The 27171-nt window shown below is 42.9% G+C and overlaps 1 protein-coding gene across 1 annotated transcript in view; it reads left to right on the plus strand.

Moving 5' to 3' along the window:
* Positions 1-1398: 1398 nt before the first annotated feature.
* Positions 1399-27171, plus strand: part of trim71 (tripartite motif containing 71, E3 ubiquitin protein ligase) — a 35241-nt gene continuing 9468 nt past the window's right edge. Inside the window, exons 1-3 of the mRNA XM_074612900.1 lie at positions 1399-3231; positions 20826-20993; positions 26324-26458. Of these exons, the coding sequence (XP_074469001.1) occupies positions 2488-3231; positions 20826-20993; positions 26324-26458 (1047 nt within the window). The 5' untranslated portion in view covers positions 1399-2487. The remainder of the gene's footprint in view (positions 3232-20825; positions 20994-26323; positions 26459-27171) is intronic.

A 27171-nucleotide genomic window follows, 5' to 3' on the forward strand; every position in this document is an offset into this window, starting at 1 on the left:
TTACCACTTCTGCCTTTTATAATTCAGCCAAATGTATCACCTGTTTTGACCTATGATTAGTAGGTGTGCGCACATATCACTTAAACTATTCAATATAATTATACTAAACCTTATAATTTCCAGAATACCATAATTGTACATGCTGTTTTGTTTCTGACTGTCACTCATCTTGTCTGCTATTCACGCACCGCACCCCGAGAGTAAACACCTCCTGCTCTGTACCTGTAGAACGTCAGCGCGCTGCGCACCCCCGCCCCTCCCTGCTTGATGGTATGATCCTTGTCTGTCATCACCTGACTGGTCGCACGGACGTCATTAATGGTAAATGGTAAATGGACTTGCATTTATATAGCGCTTTTCTAGTCTTCCGACCACTCAAAGCGCTTTACACTACATGTCAGTATTCACCCATTCACACACACATTCACACACTGATGGCAGAGGCTGCTAAGGTGCCAACTTTGCCCATTAGAGTCTAATCTAAATACTCATTCACACGCCGATGGCTATGCCTTCGGGAGAAATTTGGGGTTAAGTGTCTTGCTCAAGGACACATCGACGTGTGACCCGGAGCATCAAAACCACCGACCTTCCGATTGGTGGACAACCTGCTCTACCCTCTGAACCACAGCCGCCCATTATGATCCTTGTCTGTCATCACCTGATTGGTCGCACGGATGTCATTGACCCAACATTCAGTCACAGTCAGTGCATGAAGTGGACGTACTGAGGAGAGATGCTGGACAGTGCTGGCGAGCTAGCAAGATGTATGGTGGTCTGAGACAGCTGGAAGCTCCACTTGAAAGCCCGTCTGAGGACGACCCAATGACATCAATTCTGATAGTTGTATTATCACTCTTTCCATCCACCACTATTGGTTTTGTGTTATCAGTCCTACTTGTATTAGCTATTACAGCTGCTAGGCTACTATTGTGGCTGCTTCTCTATCTCTCTCTCTCTCTCTCACTCTCTCTCTATCTATCTATCCCCCCAGCCGGTCTCGGCAGATGGCCGCCCGCCCTGCGCCCGGTTCTGCTCCAGGTTCTGCTCCAGGTTTCTTCCCAGTAATCGGGGAGTTTTTCCTGGCCACAGTGCGCTTGGTGGATCCTGTTGGGTCTCTAAACTATGGTGTACGGTCATAGACCTGCTCTATATATAAAGCGTCTTGAGATAACTTCTGTTGTGATTTGACGCTATACAAAAATAAATTGATTTGATTTGATTTGATTTGAAGTGCCCGTGGCGCGGAGAAGATCGTCCTATCATTCTGCCTTGAATTAATTCAAGAAAAAAAAAATGGTTATGGTTCACTTAAAAGAGCCGGCTCTTATGGTTCACTTAAAAGAGCCGGCTATTTGAACCGGCTCGTTCGCGACCGACACATCACTAGGGCGGAAGTGTGTCCATTTTTTTCTCAATCGGATAAGAGCGGCTCGAGGAGCTGCAGCCCGGGCAACGCGCTCCCTCCACCTCCACCTTTATGTTTATGTTAGTATTAATCCACCCCGAGAGAGTAAACAACGGCAACAACAACAAATAACCAAGTAAAGGGACGTAAATCAGCTCCAGGACCGAGTCTTCCCGGTCGTAGGGTCGCTGCAACCAGAGGAGAGAAAACCTGCGCATTCCTCCACAAGCAGAGAGAGAGAGAGGAGACCGACCACCGACAACCAGCAGCCTGAACGGGCTCTAGAGGAGCTGCAAGCGGCCTCTAATACAAGCTGCACCGCTGAATTCACCCGCGGAGGCTCCTTATAGATGGTATTTTTTGTCTTTATCGGAGACTCAATGTGTTTGTTGTTGATGACCTCAACGCACATGATGTTGCTTTGATGAATAATTCACGGTCTCACGGTCCGAGGCTGCGATTACCGACCGACCGCTGGCTGCGCCCGACGCCGCCTGAACGGGCCCCGATGGTGGACTAGAGAGAAGACTAGAGACTAGAGAGAAGAGAAGAGACACAACCACGACGACGAGCACACGGGGATTGGCGAGCAGCAAGTAAAACAACAGTATAACTCATTAGATAGTCGTCTTGGTGCTGTTTATAACGCAGAGCCCTGTAGTCATGTTGTTGAGTCGGTGGGGGAGGAGAGACGGAGCCTCCAGTACTTCGACGCCGATCCAGTGTCACTCCAGTTTCGGGTTGATGTTATGAGCCTTGAACTGAAGCACCATACGTTGTAATCTAAAATAGTGAAGCGGATGCCTCACCCACGCCTTACACAACTCAATTGATCTTTTTTGTTACCTCAGAAATTACCTTTGAAGAACTGTTTTTGAAGCCTACCTCCTTGTTTTGAGTTGTATAATACAGAGAAAACATCTGTATGTCTGATGAGCACCGTTTTCACTGTTTGAACTGACTTTTAATACCTCATGAATCTACCTCAAATACTTTATTTTCTACACAACACAAGGGGCCAATGTGTCCCCACATAAATACCTCAACTGCATCACATGTTGTAAGCTGAGCATCTTCAGATGGCTTCGTTTCCAGACTCGGACCTGCAGACCTGCCCTCTCTGCAAGGAGCTGTGTGGCTCCTCTGCTCCCATTTCCTCCAGCTCTTCTACCTCTTCATCCTCCTCGCATACCTCATCCTCCTCCAGCCAGACCACCAGGAGGCTCCACGTCCTGCCCTGCCTCCACGCCTTCTGCAGGCAGTGCCTAGAGGGCCAACGAAGTCCAGGGGACCCCCTGAAGCTGCGGTGCCCCACCTGCGACCAGAAGGTGTGCATCTCTGAGGCCGGAGTGGACTCCCTGCCTTCCTCCAACTTCCTCTTCAGCAACCTGCTGGACGTGGTGGTGAGCTCCGAGGAGCAGATTCAGAACAAGAACGGCCACCACCACCACCACCACCGGGGAGGCTTAGGCGGAGGCTCCTCCGGCTTCCATCACCCTCATGGAGGTCTGCTGCACCCAAACCACCTGGGAGAGCCTCAGTGCAGTTCCTGCGACGAGGAGAACCCGGCCACCTCGCACTGCCTTGACTGCCAGGAGTACCTGTGTGACAACTGTGTGCGGGCACACCAGAGGGTGCGGCTGACCAAGGACCACTTCATCGAGCGCCTGGGAGAGAACCTCCACCTGGGCCGGATCAACGTCAACAGCAACCCGGGTCAGCCAGGGGTGTCGGTGTCCCTCGCCCAGTCCCTGCAGAACAACTTCGCCCTGCTGTCCCTGTTCCAGGACCACATGAGCTTCTGCCAACACCATGACAACGAGGTGAGTAGAGCATAAAACTACTGCACCTGAGGACAGAAGACACATTTCAGAAATGGGTGGGCGTGTCACACAGAAATACTTCTTATTTTTCTTATCATTTTGGGGTGTAAAAACATATTTATTGCACAAATGCATTCACACACACACACACACCGCTGTAGTGTAATAGCGTTGTGTGTGTAGTATAGAACCATACTGGGGGCCATATGGCCTTAGGTTCAAAGGGAGCTGAGTGGCTCTTCACCTAGTTCCCTGGAGACGAACAGGCACGTGTGCTGAGCTGGATTTACACACACACAGACCCTGCGTGCACACACACACTTATAAGCATAGACACATGCAGAGTCTGGTTAATCTGTACCACACCATCCATTCAGGGCAGAGAGAGGCCCCTGTAGTAACTGCACACATGTTTCTATGACTGTTAGAAGTCCTATCCATGGACATATTATGGAGATCGAGGTTTTCTCTGATAATGGGAAAGACAAGTTGGAACTTGGGGCCCAAAGGGCTTCTTTTTTGGACCATGTGATCTTGGCAAAGTAAACTACAAAGGCCTGTATAACAGGAAACCAGCTTTTTCTTGGTTTAGTCATATGTTCAGGAAGAATAACAAATAGCATTGGTAGGGGGTCTTGGAATGTCATATTTGTACCACTTCTGGTTTCTGTTGAGGAGCTCAAAGAAATTCTCCCCACACGTCTTGGCCGCAAGAACATGAATAAGAAACAGTTATGTTTTAGATTATCAAAAAAGGTCTGTAAGTGTGGTCAGGTAAGTCTGCAAATTTTGAGTGCCGAGATCACACAGTTTATTTACGTGCACTCTAATAATTCACTTAAAGCTTCAGTAGGCAGAATGTTTTTGGCATCATTGGGCAAAAAAATAATAATAACCTTTCAGCATATTGTAATTCATGTGAGACTTCTGCACCTCCTCATGGCTCTGTTTTCAGGCTTTAAATAATCTAGCCCGTGACGGGAGACTTTGACCAATCACAGGTCATTTCAGAGAGAGCCTTCCCATTGGCTGTGTTCCGACTGGTGGGCGGTGCCTGGTATTTTCTCAACTGATCTCAACATGCCTGCCAGGTCACAAACTTTCTCATTTGATAGCTAAACAGTACACTACAAGATGTTTTTGAAAACATTTGAGGCGAGAAATAGGCATCACAGTAACAGAATATTGATTCATATTTGATCAGCGCTGCCTAGTTTGACCGTTTGATTGGAGTTTGCGAGTTTCGCGAGCAGTGATTGGCAGCTGCGTTAGAGACTCCTCGGCTCTGATTGGTTGTTTTGGTTCGGGCGCGGTGAAAACCTGCAAAGAGGAACTTGCTTTTTAACAGATTATCTGCCTCATAAAATTAACCTTTTATCATAATTGCTTGTTCCCGACTGCAGCTTTAAAGCCGTGTTAACTTTCTCACATCACCAATTAGCAGACTTGGGTTACACAATAACCTTTCAATTTACAGTAACATGTGTACGCCTTACTGCCCGTCACACAGCGAAACACTTGAGACGCGGCAGCATGCTATTCATTGTTACCTGAATGTTGAAAAACATGCTGACGCTGCCCACTTCGACTTCAAGACTCAAAATACTGGTGCAACAAGGGAAAGTTGTGAGTTTGACTTTATGAAAATATCCTCTGTTGCACGGCTTGGAGACAACCTGTTGTATAGGTTTTGATTCCCTAGAGAAACTGATGCAAGTAGTTGTTTTCTACTCTGCTCAACTACATAAAAGAAGCTTAAAACGCTGATCATCCCAGCCAATGGCTTCCCAATTCCTTATGATATAACGTCAACAAGTTGTCAAGACTTGGATAAGAAAGGCCATGCATGTAAAGTCAACGGATTCAGCGTTGTTAGTGTTCGTTAAAATGTGCTGCAGGGATTTCAATAAATTATGAATTCTATCTGCAGTTTTCAAAACATTTAAAACCCAGTCACAAAAGCCCCGTTTACTAAGGAAGTTCCCCCCCCCTCCACCCATTGCCAGTAAATAGGTGCACACGGCTTTCCAGTAAGGGCTTCATTTCCCAGTAATGCCTCACTCACTCACTGTGCTCCAGCCCTGGGGGAGGGAATGACACAGGAGAAGGCTCGTCTTTCTTTACCAATGAGCTCTGAGCATTGTCCATCAGCCAGCCCCACATCAGTCATATGTTAAAATGGTTCCTTAGATCATTCTGTTGGTGAGGTGTCAAGTGGAAATCCTCTTACTCACATTTTTTTTGTTCTGTTAAACCCTGGTTTGCTTATCCAATGCAGATTTACTTAATGCACAAGTTGCCATTTCTCAGTTTGTGTAGGAGCCAGTATACCCCTGTGCCCGACCATTTCTCGAACTTTCCGAAACTGTCGATCCGTCATTCACACCCACTTTAGCTGTGCGTAGGTGAGTAAGGAGCCAGGGGTTTGAACTTCTCCCTCTAGCTCTCTTTTTTCATCCGTTACACAACTATTTCTGTCACTTACCTTTCACATGAACAACAGAGTGCAACGCTATGAATTCAGGAGAGAAAATATGCACCATTATCTTCACATTTAAACGATATTACATCTCCTCCCTCTCTACGACGGCCATCTTTTCACTCCACCTTCGAGTTGCTGTTCGGAAAAGCTATAAACACATTTCATTTCCAACCTCGTTCTGATTGAGTATACCCCAGCCCAGAGCCTGCCGGTTCATTCAGAAACTTGTCATTTTCGTAAAGTTTGAGCATTCCCTGAGAATTGAAAGTGGTTGATTTAGCCTCAGAGCTCACATTAGCCTTGTTTTTGAAGTATCGCATTAGAAAAGCTGTATGGAACCGGCTAAATTGGATAAACTTCCTCAATTGTGGAAAAAAAGAGATCGTTTTTGCCTTTTTATGAAAAAGAGTTGATGCACTAAATGGATTATGGAAACATCTTTTTGCCGAATAAACTCTGACGTAGTGAACATTTAACTCGCATGACTGATCAGCTGTTTCCGCTGTCGACATCTTCTCGGATATTATATCACCATAACGTGCGAATGCTTGTCTTCGTCTCCAGACACCATGAAACGGGACCAATACTAGCTGACGTGACAAAAGCATTAAAATGTGCCCAATCGAAACAAATTCCTGTAGACCTCTCTCCATTTTCCTCTTGTAGATAAATGGTTAGACCTCTAGCTCTACCTCTTCTATTCTGTTTATTGGCAGATTACAGCCATGCGTAGCCTACAGCACCGACTTCTGACCAAACCATGCTGTAGCCGAGTTTATTCGCTCCAAACCAGTTGATGGAAACATTTACTTTTTTGCTTAAAATTCATTTGACAGTTGAACGGAAACACAGCTGTTGTCTCAAACTGTTGTGTGAGCAGTAAGAAAAGACCATGGTACTATTTTGAATGCTATTGTCCAGCAAAGCTCCCTCCAACCAGATATTTCTGTCATCTAGTTGTATGGATTGTGGGAGCTGGTTTCTGGAGAGGTCAACAGAGACCTTTGCTGCAAGAAGAAGTTTGCTGCATGCAGCGAGGGATCTCATCAAAATGATTTTCTTACATTGTGTAGTTGCAGTGCAATTTGTCACAATCATTTTCGCTATTCTGTCATCCAATTTAATCCCATTTTCAGTAACGTAAAAACAGCTGTTTCCGTGTTGTTTTCGGTCTTTGGAATATGACCTACTGACTAATTATTTCCTCTCATGCAAGCCCAGACCAAACATGCATATCTGCAGTCAGCTGGCCATCAGCTGTAGCCTTCGCTGTGTATAAGTGCAACAGAAGACGCAAGGCATGTTTTTGCCTGGGCTACTCCTTTGATGTCGCCGTGGTGTATCAGTGCCCTCGTACCAGTATGAGAGGACTGTGCAGTGTGTGTGTGAGGGAGCTGAGTTTCTTCCAGGAGCTGTCCAGCTCTCTAGTGTTGCGTGAGCCTGACAAAGAATTTCTCCTCTCCAGGAGATTGGTAGAGACGATGGTTACTGCTCACTGCTAAACAACAGAAATGCTTTGGTAGTCGTTCAGTCCCTTTGGTCTAAAAGGGGTACAAAAATAAAACAGATTGAGTAAAGGGTCAATTAAATGACCAATCACTTCCCTCTTTTATTAGGGGTTTGGTTGGCCGACAAACACACAGTCTGAGTCATGATTTGGAAAAAGGGGTGCAACAAGAATGAGTGTAGCACAGGTGTAATTAATAACCTTAACGATGCTTGCTTTACACCCTGGTGTTCCAGTTTCATGTTTGTTCAATATAATGGAGCCATAATTGATGTTAGCGACACTTTCCCTGCCGTTGCGAGTAAAAAAATGTGTGCTGTGACAAAGGCGTTTAATGACTAGCTCTAAGTCAAGTCTGACAGTTTAAAAAACATCTTAATGATATCTGACACTGCTGATGATAGCTCCGCGCTGCAGCTTCTGGTAATGGTCTGTCTGACCATGTTAAAGCTAATGATATCTGACTGATGGAACGTTGGCGTCACAGACTGACATGATGAGGTGCTTCACAGCCCTGTGTTCTGGAGGACCCAGTTAAACTTTGACTATTTATATGATATTGGTGCCTTCAAATGGGGTTGTGTTTACCGTGTTTTATAATATGTCTGATAGGGAAGTTATTAATTAACCGTCATTAAGCATTTTAACGTGTCACAACAACGGCTTGTATATCCGCCGTCCTGTCTTTCGGTTTCCCTTTTTTGAATGACGAATACAGACTACGGCTACCTGCTGGTGCGGAGAGTTATTTCATCTCACGCAGGAGGACGTACGCTGTTATTGGCCGTTGGCTGTAGTCTTTGAGTGCAACTTTTTGGCCAAGACAAAGGCGACGCGAGGCGACGCAACAGGCAGCCTTCGTCGCCACTAACTCTCTGATATCAGTTTGGTGTGTCTCGGCCTTTAGACTCTAGATTTGGATAAGGAAAAAATACAACATTTTTTTTTGGGGAAGAGAATAATGTTAATTAGCTACAGCTTATAAAATTGGCCAGCAACAGTTTTCATTTCAACTGTTGACGTTGGCAGTTACTGAGAAAAAAGTAGGAAGCCTCTATGGAAAGTGCTAGATTCAGTTTTTGGAAATGATATCATCTTCAAACTTAGGAAATCTGGTAAGAGCCTGCTATTGGAAAAACAGGGATGGTGATACTTTGACAGGGAGGGACATGCACAATCTCTCGCCTCATGTTTTAACTTCATCAACTGTAATGGGAGAGAGGGGTTATGTTTTTATAATGGAGGCCGTGGAGTGAATATCAAATTTATTTGCTTTGGCTTGAGGTTTCTCCCAATTCTGTGCACATGGATACATCAGTAATATTGAGTTAACTCATTGTTAATGCACACTCTTCAGCTGAAGATCATTTGGGAATAAAATGTATCAGAAATTGTAGATTCCCAAATGACGTAAAAATTGCGAAATGAAGTGTTTAAGCTGGAAGATAAAGCTCCTCAGGCAGCAAAGGGAGTCGGCTACCCACTGATAAGAATATATAGGGTTTTCGCACACGAGTGAATATGTTGGCCTACTTTAAACAGTAGAAATGTCAGTTGTTACTCATGTGAATCACTAGCCGTCAGAGAGGGTCTCGCGTTTTGTGTGCGCGCGTGTGAAGTGGAAATGGAAAATTGGATTACATCAAAGAAGTGCCCTCTGCTTGCTGTGATGTCAGCCCTCCAACATACAAACACATACACAGCTCCATCCGAGAGACTGCTAATGATATGATAATCCTACAAAATGTCACTCTGTGCTTTAGATTAAGTTGTTGTCACCATGACAACAACCGCGCCTGGCTGTGCACGTGCGTGGCTTCCCAGAAACAAGAACACACAAATAGTCTTTATAAAGTAGCGGGAGCGGGGGGGGTTTACTGAAGCAGACTGGGAGCGGACAGAAAGTGGTTGCTTGGCGATGAGCCCCTACAATACATTGTGTTTATAAGGATGAGGTGAAGTTGAACTAATCAGTCACACAGCCTACCAATGCTCTTGTATCTCCTCGGGGACAATTTTTGTGTCTCGTCACAGTAATGAAGGCTGTGGGATGTTCGGTTGCAGTGGGAGGTCCTGGAATTTTATTGTAGTTTGTAGGGCTGGGACGATACACCCATCTCCCGATTTGATACTATCACAATACTTGGGTGCTGATTTGATATGTATTGCGATTTTTTAAGTATTGCAATTCTACAAGTATTACGATTTATTGCGATTTTTGTTCACTTTTTTAACACTAGACCATGGGAAAAAAGTTGAATCATACACTTCTAGGGACTTTTAATTTGGAAAATATCTAAATGCATTCAGTGAAAATGTTTGATTTTCATCAAGTATGTAGTCAGAAATGTCCTGATGTCAAATATATCAGTCATTGTCAGGCGTTATTTATTACATTTTTTCCAGCAACCCAAAAATCAAAGAATAAAAACATTTCCCTGTGGTATTTTCTAATATAATATTGAATATAATCCAACCGATCTTATTTCCATATATGCATTTTGTATATACAGTTCCCTTTGTTAACACCTTATTTTGAGAACCGGACGTAGTCATGTGTATACTTCCGCTAACTTCGCCAAGTCCGTCGCTCGCTCTTACCGTCAGCTCCAGTCTCTTTATACATCCATGGTCAACTCCATCGGGGCCGTTTGAATGCATTTAACACAAATGTCAGTATATGGGTGCTCTACCTTTGTAGCGTCGGCTGATTGTACCACGGAGATGAGAGTGACGGCTGGCTTGACCGCACGTTACCGCAAAAGAAAAACGTTTGCTGTCCAGGACAGAGTTATCATGCAGCTTTAACCATGATGTCTAGCTCTGATTTTTCTGGCAATGTATGAAACCCAAAGTGTTTCCATACTTTACTGTAGTGTAGTGTTTACCACGTTGGATTTAAAACGTGAGGGTGCAGGTCGTATACACGCAGACCCTCCACCGTTTTCAGATTTGTCGTTTCGGCTAGCCGTGGCCGGCTGTGGTTTGTTTTGGTTGACGGATGCAGAACGGATATGACATCACGTTACTCTGACTACAACAATAAAAGTGGTAACTTCCTTCTACCTCCGTATAGACTCAAATGAAGCAAAAATATTGATTCTGGTATTAAAAAATCTGTTTCAAAATTGTTAAACAAAAATCGCGATACATAGGTGAATCGATTTTTTTTCACATTTTCCACCGCTAGTAGTTTGTCACACATTTTCACAATTGTCTTTTATCTAGTTATGTAAGGGAAGACAATCACTTAAAACATATGCTGGCTTTGTGATCACTAGTTGTACTCCCCCTCTCTGGAGCTCACTAGCGGAGAATGTTTGTAAGGAAACCTAACCCAACACTGACGCTGATACAAGGCCAGAGGAATTCCTGTAACTTGAGTTTATACCTCCTGGGTTCTCTTTTCCCCTTCTCTCTCGCTCGCACACACCGGGTATTTCCTCTGCCGAGTCCTGCCTTTCTCATCAGCGCTCTCTGTCTGCTCTATGTCAGAGACAATGGACATTATGGACGCAGAAAGTCTCCTCAACATGATTTAGCAGCTGTTGCTATTGAGGGGCAAGTGATTACATTTCATCACTCCTGGAAGTATCCGTGTGAGTGTGTGGCAGGCAGCAGCGTTTTCCTTTCTAAGAGCATCTCCCATCTGTAGGTAGTTATCCTCTGAAGAGGATTTTAGTGTGTGTGCGTGTGTGTGTGTGTGTGTGTGTGTGTGTGTGTGTGTGTTTTTTTCCACACAGCCAGCAGAGTTAGATTATATGAAGTTGTACTTCAGGGTTTTAATGCACAACATGTGCCCAGTAATTAGAGCGCATTCCCTGTTTCCTGTGTGTTGTGAATGTGTTTCATGTAGGCTAAGGGGGAGTGTGTATGTGTGTGTGTCCTAGCTTTGATGTATGTCCATTTGAGGACTTTGGGCCATATAAATTTAATGGATAGAAAGGGAGGCATTTATCACATTCTCTTTGACAACAGGATTTAAAACCCATTCAGAAGCTGGAACCTGCTACTTCCTACTCAGTGGTTGGGCACAAATGGGGTTTTAATTGGCCATTATTTGACCTCACTCAACGGGATTGCGCAGTTAACACATTTGACGTTAAAGCTCTCAACCCTATTTGGAGGACATTGCACAGCTTCCAGCCACATTTCGTCCACTTTGAGTGTTTTTTTAATAGTCGGCCATGGCTATGCTTGTTTGTTAGCAGTTGCACAGTTGCTGTAGAAAAAAGTAGCCAGTGTGTTTGCAAGTTTTAGCTTTACACTTTGGCTGACCATTTTCAGTTGTACAGATCTAGATTGTTTGGATGTATTTTTTTCTACTGTCCAAGGCAGCCATCCGTTTCCATTGGCTGCAGTATGCAATTCAACTAGCAGACCCTTAAAGCTTGGATGATTTGTGTAATACATTACAGTAAGGCCATGCTCTGACTGGGTGAAAAAATGCAACAGTCTTCATTCATTTGAATGGAACCAATGCATTGACAGTGTGGGTGACAACACAGAGGCCAAAGAATCAGTTAAACATGGCTGCAATGCAACACTCTGTCATCAGGCAAGGTGCTGCGTTGGCCAATGTGCAAGCACACATTCCTAGTATATTATTTTGTAACCCAAAAATCATATTTCTGCTGTTTACCTCTTGATCACATGGATGGAGGGTAAAACGATTGTTGCCCTCCTTCCTGATTTTGAGTTTTTGAAACCACTGTGTTTTGATGTCCGCTAAAGGCCCTTACCAAGCCGACGGTCAGCCAGTCTGGAGCCGTCGGTGAGCATCTGTTGGCCTAGTTTTTGTGGTGTGTTCCGCACCGTTGGCTCTAGCCTGCCCATGTTGGAGGCTTTTTGGCCGGTTCAGCATGTTAAATCGGCAGCGGATGTTGCTGGTGTAAGAAATCAACCCAACGAGAAGGCTCTTCTCATTTTTCATCTTTATCTTATCTGATCATTACAATACAGGGATATTTTCACAACAACATGGCCATCTGGAATGAAGCTAAGTGCTGAGTGAGAGTGGTGTGAAAATGGTCGGCAAATTGCGCTTTGTTTCATGTACGTATCATAACAACGGGTTGTAAATACGCAATCCTCGGTCTTCCGGTTTCCCTTTTTTGAATGACGAATACAGACTACCGCTACCTGCTGGTGTGGAGAGTTATTTCATCTCACGCATGCGCAGAACTTAAAGTACGTACTAACTGGCTGTCGGCTGTAGATTTTGCGGTGTGTTCAAGTGCAACTTGTCGGCCAAGACAAAGGCGATGTGAGGCGACGCAACGGTCGGCCTTCATCGCCGCTAGTTCTTTGATGTCGGGTTGGTATGTCTTGGCCTTAAGCCTTCAAACTCATAGATCTATCACTCAACGTCCCACTGGTACCTGAAACAACACACCCCCACAAACATTGTTTTTGGTCTGAACACCGGGTAAACATCAATTCCTCATAATAATAATGTATTGTGTTCAGTAAATATTGTTTTATTGTTTTTGGTGCACAAAACAATGAATGTTTATCTGTCTTGCATGTTAATGTACTGTTTTTGGACTAAGCTTGGCATATGGTTATGTTTTGCTGATATAAATAAGCAGTCAGTCATGGATTGAGGGTCATTAAGCATGTGGGTTGTTTATCATGCTCTCTAACGTTACAGTAACCAGGAATAGTGGACTGTATACAGGCGCACATTTGTTATATCTCAGCTGCTCCACCTTTCATTCACACTGCTTCTCCATTTCACCCTCATGTTTCTCCCTCTTTCTCTTGCTGTTTAACTCCTTCTTCTCTTGCTCTTGATTTGTATCTACCCCCATCTCTCCCACCCTTTCTCTTCCTTTTCTCCGTTGTTTTTACTGCTCAAGCATTAAGCACACGACAGTCATTCACATGCTCGCTGGCTAAGGAAGCCAGCTGACTGTGGTTTGTTTTCGCTCCGGGGCCGACCAATCAGAACGCCGGCTTACGGCCACCGCCCCCCTGTCGTCTCTGGCAGAGTTTCAAAACATCGGCAGGCGTGTCTGTGTGTGTGTTGTGTCCGTGGCTACAAGCCAACAGGGGTTGCCACGAGAGGGCGGGGCCGCGAAGGAGAAGGCGGAGAAGGAAGGAAAATAGCAATGAGAGAAGAGTGATGTATGGAACAGAGAGGGAAGGGAAAACTACATGTGAGCAAGATATGGAGGGTGTTTGGAAAAGATTAGTGTAGGTGTCCGTGAGTTCCATAAAAGGAGCTTTGTCTGGCAGATGGTGTTCCTGGGATTGCTGTGAATGTTGGGATTGGGTATTCCACAGATTATCCATCTTGGACATACCAGACTGGCTTAGGGCTGGTGCTGTCTATTTGGCCCTTCATAAGTGCTCATTCCCTAGTTCTCAACCCTAATTATTTCTGTAAGCCTTTCCTCACAGACAGTGAGTAACCGTCTCTCAATCTGCTGTCAATTCTGCTGTGCAGGAAATGCTCCACAGTATGACCACTGTATGTGTGTTTTAATTTAGTGCATTAGTGCTTAAGCCTCCCTGACACCTGCTTCAGCCTGACGTGTTGGAATGAGGCGTGTTGGGAGTTATGCGTCGGTCATCAAATCTCTCAAATGCTTGGCAGTCTAACCTGACATGACTTTTACTTGTAATGTGTAGGATCTCCTTGACCGGATGTCTCGTAGAGGGCACAAAAACAGATTTAAATCTGCCTGATATACAGTTTCACAGCATTTATTGATTTGAAAAATGCTTTCATTTCAAGTATTTGTTAAAAATAAATTGTACGGTAAAAAGAGAGCCCACATTTTTTTTCTTATTTTGACACTTGTGTACGTAGTCATCATCTAAAAGCAATCTTATCTTCTGAAAATAGTTAAGGAAAGAAAATAGACACTGGGCTGGCATGATTCCAAGTATAGCGCCTGCCCCTCCCTCATTACTAACTTTAAGGTGCCCTTAAGCAAGGCATTAAAGTGTTGTAAAAAGCGCTTTCAGGCTTAGTGAATCTGCTCTGATAGATAAATGTTTAAAATAAAGGTTATCACAAAGAAACAAACGGTCTAGAAGTATAGTACATTTAGTGTTTTATGCAGGATTTGTCTGTTTCTCAGTAGAAAACCACCTTTTATTAAATGTGTTTGTCTTGTGTTGCTAAACACACTGACGTCTGTCATCAGCTTCTAAAAATGTGCCTCTGTGTGTGTTTGTTTATGTCAACGCCTTTCGGTTGTAAAAGACAGAGTACATAGGACTACGACATTAAGTGTTGTGAAAAACAGTTGAACCGCCACATAGTTAATCCCTGAATCTTTAAAAAAAACATTGTTAAGAAAAGGTCTATGTGTTTTAAGGATTCAAGCAAATTTTCTGAAAATGTATTTGTCCTTGTATTTGCCACTAGCTTTCAAAAGATGTTTTGAATAGATTTACTGTTTTTTTCCCTGTGGTTTTAAACATATATTTATTTTGTTTCTTTGGGTTAAAATAATAATTTTCTTAACAGTTTCTTAACAGATCAAATCCCATTAACCTGAGCCCCTGCACACTGCTGCTGGAAAAATACAATCCCAGAGGAAGCACAGTCTGATCTCATCTCTAAAAATAAGCTCACATCTTTCCTACTTACTTCAGAATGGGTCACTAACAGTATTATCTTTGAGTTGCTTGTGCATATGAAATTATAATTAATATGAAATTCATCATAAAGGGATGCACGGCTATAGTAGCCCTCCCAACTATCATTTTACTCCCTACAAAAAAAAAACCCATTCATTTCCAGTTGTATATCGAGTTTCCAGTCATGCAAGCCATGACTTTGAAAGGCATTACAAAATATATTCTTAAAAAAGTCCATGTGAGATGCATTTTTCTTGCATGTGACAGATGCGGTCTATAGAGTAAGATGGAAAAGGTTGAGAAATGGCATTTGGACATGACCATTGCATATGGTCTGAAGATCTCACTGTCAGTGAAAAGTTCTTTGAGAGAATGTGCTTTCACAGTTACTCAGAGCAGTCCCGGTGCTTCTGGCACCACAGTGTGACATTACATGGCCCTTGTCCCTTCCCCCCACTCGGCTGTGCACGTAGGCAGCGAGTTCTGCACGTAGTGATTTTACTGGCTAGTGGAGCTCGTGCCCTCTCCCCCAGTTCCCAGTACCTATGAGGGAGGGAGGGAGGGAGGAACGGGGACTGATCCTATTGCTGCCTGCCCACTGTGTGAGCAGAGGGACAGGCCCACAGCCATCATGCATTTATTCTAATGTTGTTTACCTCACAAGTTCAGTGTATTGTTCTTGCCAAGAGTGTGGTGTGATACTGTCATACCTATTATATAACTAGCACATTAGAAAGTGAAGGTATATTATGTTACTACCATAGAATACATGTCTAATGTTCCTGTCCTTTGTGGTGCTTGTGTGTCTCTGCTACTTTGTAGTTTATAATTACCCATGAAATGATTGTACTTGAGGGGCACTTTCCATCATTTATTAACATTTTTACTTTGGTGTTAAGCAGAGATTACTAGCCTAATATATTTTTCAGTACACTAGCAGTATTATGCTGTGTCTCAGTTTGCGTATTTGCGTTTCCTTTTTTCAGTGCATAAGTGAGTTCACACTGAGAAATATGGCAAAATGCAGTGCACTCTGAGTACCCAGATGTTGTACTCAAAACGGTCTAAACGTTGAATGTGGAACGCCGGATACTTCTCACCCTCAACAGTTGCCGTCTTTGTCACGTAGCGGAAGGGGAGGGGCCACCAACCTATTTCAAACTTGTGAAAATGGCGGGCGAGGAAGCTGCAGCGGTTGCGATTGAAACGGCGAACACCGAACTATACAAATTTAAGTTATACATGTGTGTTTTTTCACTAAGTACCACTATGATGTAGTCGGATAGAAGCCTTTATTGGGTTAATTCATCCGTCTAAATTGAATTACTGCCGATACAGTGTAATGTCCCTGGCTGACTATCACCAGCTGATGTACCGAGCTTCCGTTGAGTGCATTTGAGACAACACTACCCTGTCAAAATTCACACACTATGCAAGTAAGTACCTAGCGTGCACAGTGTACTACATGGAAGTGTCCTAACGGAAGTATCCGATTTCACACAGCGTTAGTTTATATTTGAATCTATGGCTGCAAATAAAAAATATTTTCATTATTGATTTAATTAGTTGATTATTTTTAGGATAAACCTGTTATGTGTTTGGTCTGTAAAATGGTGTAAATGCCCACCATAATTTCCCATTACCCAAGGTGACTTTTTCAAATTGCTTTGGACCAACACTCCAAAATATACTATAACATGTACAATGAAATAAAACAGAGATCAGCAAATCTGCAAATGGATTATCAAGATTGTTGTTTCTCTTTTCTAATCGATTAATCAACTAATCGTTTCAGCTTTATTAGAATGGTTTTCAATGGAAATAAGGTGGCAGCAAAACAATAACAAAAACTCCTTACATTCTTTTGGTGGTGTCTCTTTTGTTTATGTCTCTTTTGTTTTACATTTTCAAACACAAATACACCGACATATACGAGTGTTTATGAGTTATAAATTTACAATGAAGGAGCGTAATGGGCAGAGAGAGAGAATGAGAAACATCCGGTGCACTAATGAAATACAATAACTCACTTCCCCCAACGTAGCCGAGCCCTGCTGCTCGGAGCTTTATAGCTGCTGATGGCAGTTTGTTCCAGCCCCTCCCCAGCAGCAGAAAAACACCCAGCACACATCAAGTGTACTTCTCACTGTGTGTATGTGTTTTGTTGTGCGTTTGGCAAGTCAACATGTGCTTTTACTTGTATATTTTGTCAGTGTGCGAGGTGTTATATGTTATATGTATTCTATAGGTGAGTCACCTGGGCCTGAATGCCTCCCCTCTAGGGTGTTCTCCGTGGAATTTACAAGTTACTTGGCATGACGCCACGCCTATTTCACATCTTTTTAGGTTGTTTTTCACATTTGTGCGTCACATGCACACTAGAGTGCGTTCTTGCATGTGTGAGGTTATCCGGCGTGTCCAGCGCATGGCATTCCTGGTCTGTTCAAGTACCACATGTGTAAGGGAGCAGCTGTATTCCTGGCTCGCAAAGAATTTGGCTTGTTGTGTATTATGCATTTTTGTCTCTCATAGTTTGAAAACAAATTTGCTGCTGCAAGCTTGTCAATGATGGGTTTTAGAGAGAGGCAGATAAAGACGAGAGGCAGGCTGAGAGGGAACAGCATCCCTCCATGAAGACCTCTGGGAAGAGCCAGTATCCTGTGTGAGTCAATAATATTGACTGGCGTTCCAAGAGGCCGGTGTGTTATGTAATCCACAACCTTGCGTGCATGAGTGAGTGTTTTTCACCTCGAGGACCGCTGAGCTGTTGGTGGCACATAAGCAGCAGATAGCATTAAAGATATCTGAAGCCTGTTGCAGCTATTTGTCACAGGATCCAGTTCTGTGAAATAGGACTCCAGTGTTTTCAATAACAGGTTTCTGTTCTTCTGTTGTTTTTCATATTGCCAAGTTTCCACTTAGACAAAATGTGACTATAAACATGAGATAATACAGTCATGTTTTGTACGTCATGTATGGTTTTGATATCATTTTATTGTGTTGGGTGCGATGGTGATGATTCAGTATGAAGGTAGGACCTCAGGAATAGTAGTAGTTAGGGATGCAACGATGCTATCGTTAAATAAGATGACCCTTGCAGATGGCAGTGGCCAATGTTCTTATCTGTTGCGTCACATCAATTTTGCGCCGTCTAAATATTGTGTTGGTTATTACAAATTAAAAAAAAAAAATCTTTTTCATGTGAAAGAAGGTTATATTTAAGGTTGTTTCATAAATGTGTATGATTGAATTAGTGCTCATTCAAATGAAATTCTGAATGACTTTAAAACAGCAGATGTCTTGTTTCCCTGGCACAAAAGAGGAATAATTAACAACAAAAACAAAATAAACAACAAAAACATAGGTATCAGCTATCGGTCAAATAGTTATTTTAAACATCGGTGTAGTAGTAGTAGTAGTAGTAGTAGTAGTAGTAGTAGTAGTAGTAGTAGTAGTAGTAGTAGTAGTAGTAGTAGCACATTTGGGAGGTAATGTACAGTATTAGATGGTAACATTTCAATATGTAAAATATAGCTTTCTTAGATGGCTATTTTTGGGAGAATCAAAAGGTGCAACCAGAAAGCATCGCATGGTTGACTGTTTTACGAATTGGTTGCTCTGGGCAACTGTTACTGCAAAGCTCTGAGTAAATTAGAAAATTTTACTACATACAACCTCCCCCACTGTTGTGTGGCAGGTTGTGTGTAATAAAACTGATTAGCATTTCTCATTAGCATCGGCCGAGGCTTAAGTCGAGTCAATTTTATTTATATAGCCCAATATCACAAATTTGCCTCAATGGGCTTTACAGTCGGTAAAGCGTAAGACATCCTCTGTCATCAGACACTTGGATTGGATAAGGAAAAACTTCCCAAAAACCTTTTAACGGAAAGGAAAATTGGAAGAACCACTCAGGATGGGCAGACATGCTATAGATTTCGTGATGGAGATGGTTTTAAAACAAGAGCCCACCGTGTTTAGTAGCCCGAGCAACGTGGACATTGGTGGGGAGGCTTCATTTAATGGCATCAACACATTTGGTATAAACCATGTTACACATAAACCTATGGCTGCACCTTCTTAGCTGATTAGGTCATTTTGGTCTTAGTTGACTAGGATTTTTTTAGCCGATTAGTTTTTTATGCTTTTTTTCATGCTGAATGACTTATTTCCAAGAAACTTATGAGCACATCTCTGGTATAATAACATTTAAAGCGGTGCTTTTGAGTGATTCCTTGTGGAGAAACTCAGTTTTACAAATCCGTCGATTAAATCAACTAATCGATTAGTCGACACGATCGTATGAGTGTTGCACAACTACGGATTTCTTTGGTCAAGCACAGCCCTACATAAACCAATCGTATCCAAATTTTGCTGAAGAATCAAATTTATCAATAAGGCTTATTAAAGTGTTCTGATTTTAGGGTCTTGTTGGGGCTGCAGCATTCAGTAATGGGCCAATCTGTAGAGCTCCCAGTAGATGACGTAATCAACATCGCAAATGGCAAGTCAGCATTTTCACGTCAAAATCCGCTTTCTTATCACCATAAAAATGCATAGTTCATTAAACCACTCGTCATGTGATTGTCAATATCGGAACAGCTTCATTTGATGATCCTCAGTCCTCTAGATACTGTGGGTCAATCGCTCACCAGAATCCATCCTCTCCTTGCCCCATCAATCTGCCTGTCCCTCACCCCCAACCCTCTGAGCCCTGTGTCCATCATCGTCCATCTCCACCTTCCTCCTCCACTCCGGCCCAGCTGCATTCCTCGCTTTTGTGCGTCCTGTCCCCTTGGAATTTAGGAGATGTCAATGGGGGGTGGGATAGGACAGGAGCGGTGCAGAGACTGTAGTAGAGGACAGCAGAAAGAGAGACAGCAAGAAAAGGATCCAAGAGGAGCTTAAGGAGAAGGCAGAAAGGAGGAGGAAGTCAGATAAAGGGGGAGGTGTGTGTGTGTGTGTGTGTGTGTGTCTCATTAGATTATGCTGCTCCCTGGGGGAACAGCCATTATTGATGGATTGATTGCAGGCCCCTCCCCATCCACTCAGGTCTCCAGCTATTGGAGGCCATTAATCTGGCGTCTCTTTGGGATATGATGGCCAGCGCATATTTAATTAGCCCTCCATTACAAACAATCAGCATTCAGACAAGGGGTTTAAAGCAAAGCTTAGGTTTGAGCAACAAAGGTTAAATGACATTTTTCCTTTTTATCCCGAGGGACTTTTTTTGTCAACCATGACAGTATATTTCAATCATATAAAAAAAAAAAAACATTCAAGGGCAAATCTCAACAAGCATGAGACTGTTGCCAATGTAGTTATAGTAATAAATGGCTTTAAAAAATGTGACGTCCCTTTATGGCCCTCCTCCACAGATGTTAAAAGATTGTTCAGAATGAGTATTGATCGAGTTTTGGTGGCCTTTAAGTCCCTCTGTGCTTCTTCTGAATCTGTTTTTTGGAGGAGAGGAACTCTCTGGGGGTGTCGAGGCCGATATGAGCTTCCCTGGTAACACATGCATATGGATGACTTGTTTATCATTCGTGGTCTTTTTTCTCATTAATTAGATTTGTGTGTGTGTTGGTGTGTGAAAGAGTGACACACTGATTGATGCATTCCTCCTGCCAGTCTCATTTGTTGACTCACAACAGTAAAACACATTAGCTTTCATAGAGCTGAGTCGTCCTCTTGCCAGGTCATAGGAAGAGGGGAGACGATGACAGATATCTTTATATCCGTTTTAAAAATCATTGACCATTATCACATTGCCAATGGTCAATTTCATAACAGCTTGTAATAATGAGAGTATTCAAAATGATTTGTCAGTTTTATTTGCATCCAATATCAAAGTTTGTCAATTTGTGACTATAGCTTTGATAAAAGTTCAATTTGTGGTCTACACCCGTTTTTTTGTTTGTTGTACGACCATGACAGCAAGTGCTGTTTCAGTTCGTACTATTTGCAACACAACACTGATTTGTCCATCTATCTCCCTTTTTTTCCCAGGTATTCCTGTTCTTTTGTGAATCCTGCTCGGTGCCTATCTGTAGGGAGTGCAGTGTTGGCCGTCATATGGGCCACACCTTTGTTTATCTACAAGACGCTGTACAGGACTGCAGGGCCATCACCATCCAGCTGCTGGCAGATGCACAGCAGGGACGTCAGGCTGTGCAGGTGAGACAGGAACCCACAAAATACCCTAATGATTTATTCATTTGTTTCTTCGCCCTACCACTTAGAGCTGGATATAAGGCAGCGAGAGAACATGGCCAGATGTTCTTCTAATTGCATGAAAAGAAAAATGGTCTTGTATTACTCCACAGGATTCAAATAGGTCAACCTGATTTTAAGTCTTCACTAAACAATGCCAAGAGCTCTCCTGCATGATTCTTCAAGATCGGACAAAAAGACAATCCTTATGAAGGTCAAACCACACAAGCCCACACTCATCCGTCTCCTAGAGCGACCGAGGAGATGCTGAGGAGAGCAGCTGTGTCTCCCCTCAGCACAGAGCAACCAGGAGATGATCAGCGTGAATGTGTTTGAGAATGACCAGTCCTGGGCTGCTGGGAAGCCTGAGGTTAGAGGTGTCCAGCTGGCCCTGAAAGGGGGTGGGTCACATGGGGTGAGGTCTTTCGGGGGCAGGGCTGAAGGTCAAATGGGAGGAGGATGGGGGAGGGTGGATGAGGTATTTAAAGGATTTCAGAGAAAGGAAAACTCCCCTCCTCTTTTAAAGAAGTGGAACACTTTGCCCTCCCCCTATTCACTCACTCCCCCGCCTCTTACTCTCACTCCCACAAAACACAAACACACACACTGTTTTCAATTACGTAATTATAGATTGGGTGGCAGCAAGCCCCCTTAGATTCCAGTTTATACAGTGACGCATGCACTTTATGTCCAAAAGCACCATATGAGTTGCATGTGCTGAAGGGAATGGTTTTATATTGTGCCGGAATAATTAATTAATTTGTCTTTTGACAATTGCCAACAATTTTGATAACCAATTAATTCCATTCAGTTATTTATCGGCTCTGTGACACCATGTGAATGATAGCATGCTAACATACTCACAATGACAACGCCAACATGCTGATTTTTAGCAGGAAATGTTTACCACGCTCGCTCTAGCTGCGTTCCGTTCCACAGTGTACATAAACAGTATTCCCTACTCCATGCTCCCTGTTCGGGGAATGTCGATTACGGGACCCTCGACAATTCGGAACACCCTGCAACGTCACTAACGCAGACATCACTTCCTCTGTGCCTTAAACTGAAGTTATATCTCCCTCGTCCGCTCGGGTCCGCGTGACGTTAATTCCGTCATCAAAGGGTATACGTTAGGCTTGCGGACTACAAGTGGTAGCGTAGCGATCTACTGCGCATGTGTGGAGCGTGTTCTCCGAGCGGAGAGTATAAAAATAACTACTGTGCATCCGCGGTGTTCACAGCTGTCCGTGTTCCGGATTATATTCAAGGCGTTACCCTGGTAACGTAAACACCTCGGATACCTGTTGCTATATACATATACTGTATGCATACAGTATATGTATATTTATGTATATATATATATATATATATATTGAAAATAAATAAATTTGGTGGTCGCCTCCTGGGAATCCTGAATTATTAGTTAGCTATTAATAACATTGTCGTTAAACTCTGTAATACTCAGTGAACAGCAATGTCTCCAGAGCACACTAACATTAGCACTGACAACTAACGTTAACACTTGTTGTAATATTGAAGTTACAAGGAGCCGGAACTTCAGTTTTGGTTTGGCTTGCATAGCCCTAAGCTAGCACTCCCAACGAGGCACAATGACTGATTGGTAATCTTGCTTGTCAGCTTGCGGCGAAGTGAAGAGCTGTTTGCTTCAGCCCCTTCCTTAAGGCCCTGACACACCAAGAGAGTTATTTCCGCTCATGCAGGCGCAGAAGAGGCTGTAGTCTTCGCAGTGTGTTTGAACTTTTTGGCCAAGACACAGGTGACGGGAGGCGACCTTCATCGTCGGTAGTTCTTTGGTGTGTCTGGGCCTTTATATAGTTCCCTTTGAACTGAGCATTTTTGTTCCATACATTTTTTTAATCTTTCCTATCATGGCTGAATACCCTGTGCAGTCCATTTTACATCTTAGTTAACATGTTAGCATGTCGGTTACATTTGCTAATTTGCACAAAATACATGCAGGTGTTTGGTATTGGACAAATCAAAAATGTTGACCTGATGTTAAGGGTCCACAAAAGTTATTATTATTCATACTGAGGTGGACATGAACGTCTGTACCAACTTGTCTGTGAGTTAGGTGTTGAAACCACAGCTAAAAGGGTAAACGTGATAGGTCACTCACACTAGTGTTGTCTAACGTGGCTGGAAGGTGGGGCAGCGTTATTACCTCTCCCGAAACATGAAATACTAGCTGTTCCACTGAGGTCATGTGACATACTGGCATGCACTATCTCCTCAGCAGAGCTTGACCTTTGTGTGACTGGGTCACACTTTGTACCTTAATGGATGGGCACTTATGTCACTCTGGGTGTTCCTCAAGTTCCAAGATATCACAACACGGATCGGCTCAGTTAAATGCCAGACACCCAGGCCATGTGTAGTGAACTTTAAAACCAATACCACAGCACGCACTTATTCTTGACCAATGAGGGTCAAATCACCAGTAATTAATTTAATGAAAAGCACCTGGATCTGTGCTGCTGAGTCATCAGAAACGACGCCTACCATCTGGCAATACGTTGCGGCGTTTGGTGTGTGTTTGTCCATTTTGTCCCAGGTCACCATGGGAGTAAATGCTGACGCCAGATAATATGTAAACACACACACACACACACACACACACACACACACACACACACACACACGCGCTCCTGTCCCCTGAGGTAGGAAATTTCCGCCCACTCCACACCCATTATCTTCCCTGACCTCCGACCCTGGGCTTGTGACCTCCTCCTGGTTGGTCAGAGCTCCCTCACTCTGCAGTTTGGTTGGTCAGTTTGACACTCTTTGTGCTCCAAGCTGTGCTCTTCTGGGAATGTTGAAGGAAAGACAGAAGATGGAGACACAGATGGAGAGTGAGATTATGAGACCAGGAAGCTGAGGACAGAAAATAAGGTGTGACAAAAAGAGACTGAGCTGGAGTGAGGTGAAAAGAAAAACAGTCAGGAGAAGGAAGAAGAAGAAACACATAGAAAGGTGATGGCTTTATATTTCACCCTGCCTCTATCCTCATTATGTATTGATAACACTCCCCCGATTCTTGCAAAAATCCCTCCCTGCTGTTCCCTCTCTGGGGGCCTGATTTATTTGACCCTTCAGCTGCCCACCTCAAATGGCCAGGCGAAAGAGAAAAGGGCCCTGCTGCCAGGCTTTGTTCTTGCCGGGGTGCAGTGGGGGGCGGGCGGTATGCGTCTCAAGACAGGAGTTGCAGATCATGACCTGTAGAGGTTTAGGTGACCTTTGATCCCTGCGGCCGATATCACAAAGGAGGCCTTATCCCACCTCCCCTTCGTCTCTGTGAGGTCCGGTTCACCCTGTGACCTCCCATAAAATGCCAGAGGAAAAGCCAGATAAAACACTGCGGGGGGAAGGGAGGGAGACAAAGAGGAGAAATGTGCATTTAGCCCAAATTGTAGGTTGTAAAAGCTCAAAGTTTGTGCCATACAGTTGCTTTTCAGTGCCTGTACTTATCGAGGTGATGAAGAAACTTGGTGTCCATTTTTCATTGAACAGAAACCCAGATTCTTGTTCAGTTGGGGCTGGGCGATATGGCCAAAATCTTTTATCCCGATTTAGGTAATTTCCTATCATATACGGTATCTTCATAATATAGCATGTTTTGTGGTTATTCAGTAAATTAAATATTCTATATGAAATAACCACACAGTAAAGCCTATTTTTGTATAATACGTGTGTATTAAATACTTGGAAAATGAAAGGTACTGAGTATTTTGTCATTTAAATAACTTCAAAATGAACATAAGTTTGTTTATTATAGATTGTTTATTATAATTGTTTATAATATAATTTTTTTTATAGTAAGATGCCTGAGTTTTGATACCAAAACACTTTTTTTAAATACCTTAGTTTAGGAAATATAAATATATTTTAACATTTTTTTCCACATAACAAACATACCGAAATGCTCAGTGATAAATAAAGAACTTTGCCTAATAAAATATATTCTAAAGTAATGATTCAAATGATAAAATTGAAAAATGAAGATAATTAAATTAAAGATTTAAATGATTAAATATCTGATCAAAGAATAAGTAATTTATGCAAGTGTGCAATGCTAACTTTCAAAACTTGACACTGGGGTGGGAGAAAAAATCCATTCTTGTAGAATCGAGATTCTCATCTTCTAAAAACTTCCAAAAATCTATTTTTAAACCTAGATATAGCTACTGTTGTACAGTAATCCAACAATGTGTGGAATTTGATGATAAATCAAACCGAATACCAGTTTTACAGGGTTATTTTGTGTAGAATTTATTTTTGAATTTGCCTAAAAAAATAAAAGCCAGGCAGCATTTCTTGATTTTTTTTGTATAAGTTGAACTCGTTATTCTTGAAGTCACTGATAATTGAGAAATACTAAGTAAAACATGTTTAGTTGTGCAGGTTTAGCATGATTAAATGTTACCTTTGTATGTTTACATTATAGCAATCAGTTTTTCGTTGTTTTCAATGACAATGACAATAAAGTATCTATCTATCTATCTATCTATATAACTTTTTCAAATATAAAAACTCCATAATATTATACACACTTTACTCTGCTTTCATGCCATAATTTGCCACACCGCCTTTATTGGTGTATTAAACAGTGTTTATTAATGTAATTAGCACCCCTGTGTACTGAATCCAGAATCGATTTTTACCATCGGGAATCGTTTTGAATCGAGAATCAATATTGAATTGAATCATGAGATACTGAAAGTTTCACACCCCTACTTAACACTTTTCTATTCTTCTCAGAAGATTCATTACTTCGCTATGAGGATGAAACTTTCAAATGTAGAGCTTATCATTTTTGTGATGCCGACTTTGACGATCAGGACTGATAAAGGGGTTCCACCCACCCGGAAGTCGCATCATTTTGTGCAGTGTGAAGTGACTTCCTATTCCTGACCCGTGTTTCCTTTTCCTCTCTAAAGGAGCCGCCAAACGTGAGACACGAATAGATCACAAAAACTGAGCAGGTGTTTGAGCGTTCACTTGCTGCCAGGAAGACGTCACATTCAGTGTGTCCTCTCTTTTAATGTTTCCTGGTCCTCTGCATCCTGTTTCTGTATTCTATCTGAGTAATAAAACAGACCAGGTGGTGGTGTGTTTGAGCATTTAGACTTTCCTGTCCCGTCCTATGGGACACTGCAGAGTGACAGATAATCATTTGTCTTTTGCTTATTTGATCTTTGCTGTTTGTCAGATAAGCTGACATGGTGTTAATGTCACATCAGTGAGATGACGTGATTGTGTTTTGTTTTCCGCAGCTAAGCATGGAGAAGGTCCAGGCCATGGCGGAGCAGGTGGAGATCAAAGCCAAGGTGGTGCAGACTGAAGTGAAGGCCCTCGTGCTCAGACACAAAAAAGCGCTGGAGGAGAGGGAGTGTGAACTACTGTGGAAGGTGAGCTCTACCTTCATGTTCATCACTGTCAAGTCTTAAGCCCGGGCCACACAGCGCGCTTCATGCTTGCGTGACGGCAACGTCGCGTGTTGTTTTTTATTTCGGCGTCCATGTTAACAGGTTAGAGTGGACACACTGCCCGCATGAGACGCACGTCAGACGCGCGTCAGACGTGCGTCAGACGCACGTAGAATATAGAATAGAAGGCTCGCCTATTTTTCACGCTAGCCGCTTACCTCTCGGCTGCGTCTCCCAGCAGCAACAGACAGTGAAGGTGATCTATTGACAGTATATGAACATCATACCAGCAAGATTACTACAGTTTCCATGTCTAGACATCTGTAGAATATGTCACTGACCATCAATATTTTACACTTCCTATCTAGATTTCAAAATAAAAGTCCTCTAGCGTTTTTAGTGCACAGAATCATGCATTCGTTAACACAATGCTTTTATTCTGAAATACTCTAAATAAAGCAGTTGTCTGCTTGCAGGTTTCCATCAAGTTAATATAGTACAGGCTTTTAATTATGTAAACACTGTAGTAGTCATAGCAGAAACCCTACATATGCTATAAATATAATAGACTGGGTTAATAGGTTATAAGAACATCAGGTGATAGTTGGCAGTATTTTTCCGATGCGCTCTCTCTCCCTCTCCCTCTCTCTCTCTCTCTCTCTCTCTCTCTCTCTCTCTCTCTCTCTCTCTCTCTC

Source organism: Sebastes fasciatus, chromosome 17, assembly GCF_043250625.1.
Source record: "Sebastes fasciatus isolate fSebFas1 chromosome 17, fSebFas1.pri, whole genome shotgun sequence".
Classification (NCBI taxonomy): Eukaryota; Metazoa; Chordata; class Actinopteri; order Perciformes; family Sebastidae; genus Sebastes; species Sebastes fasciatus.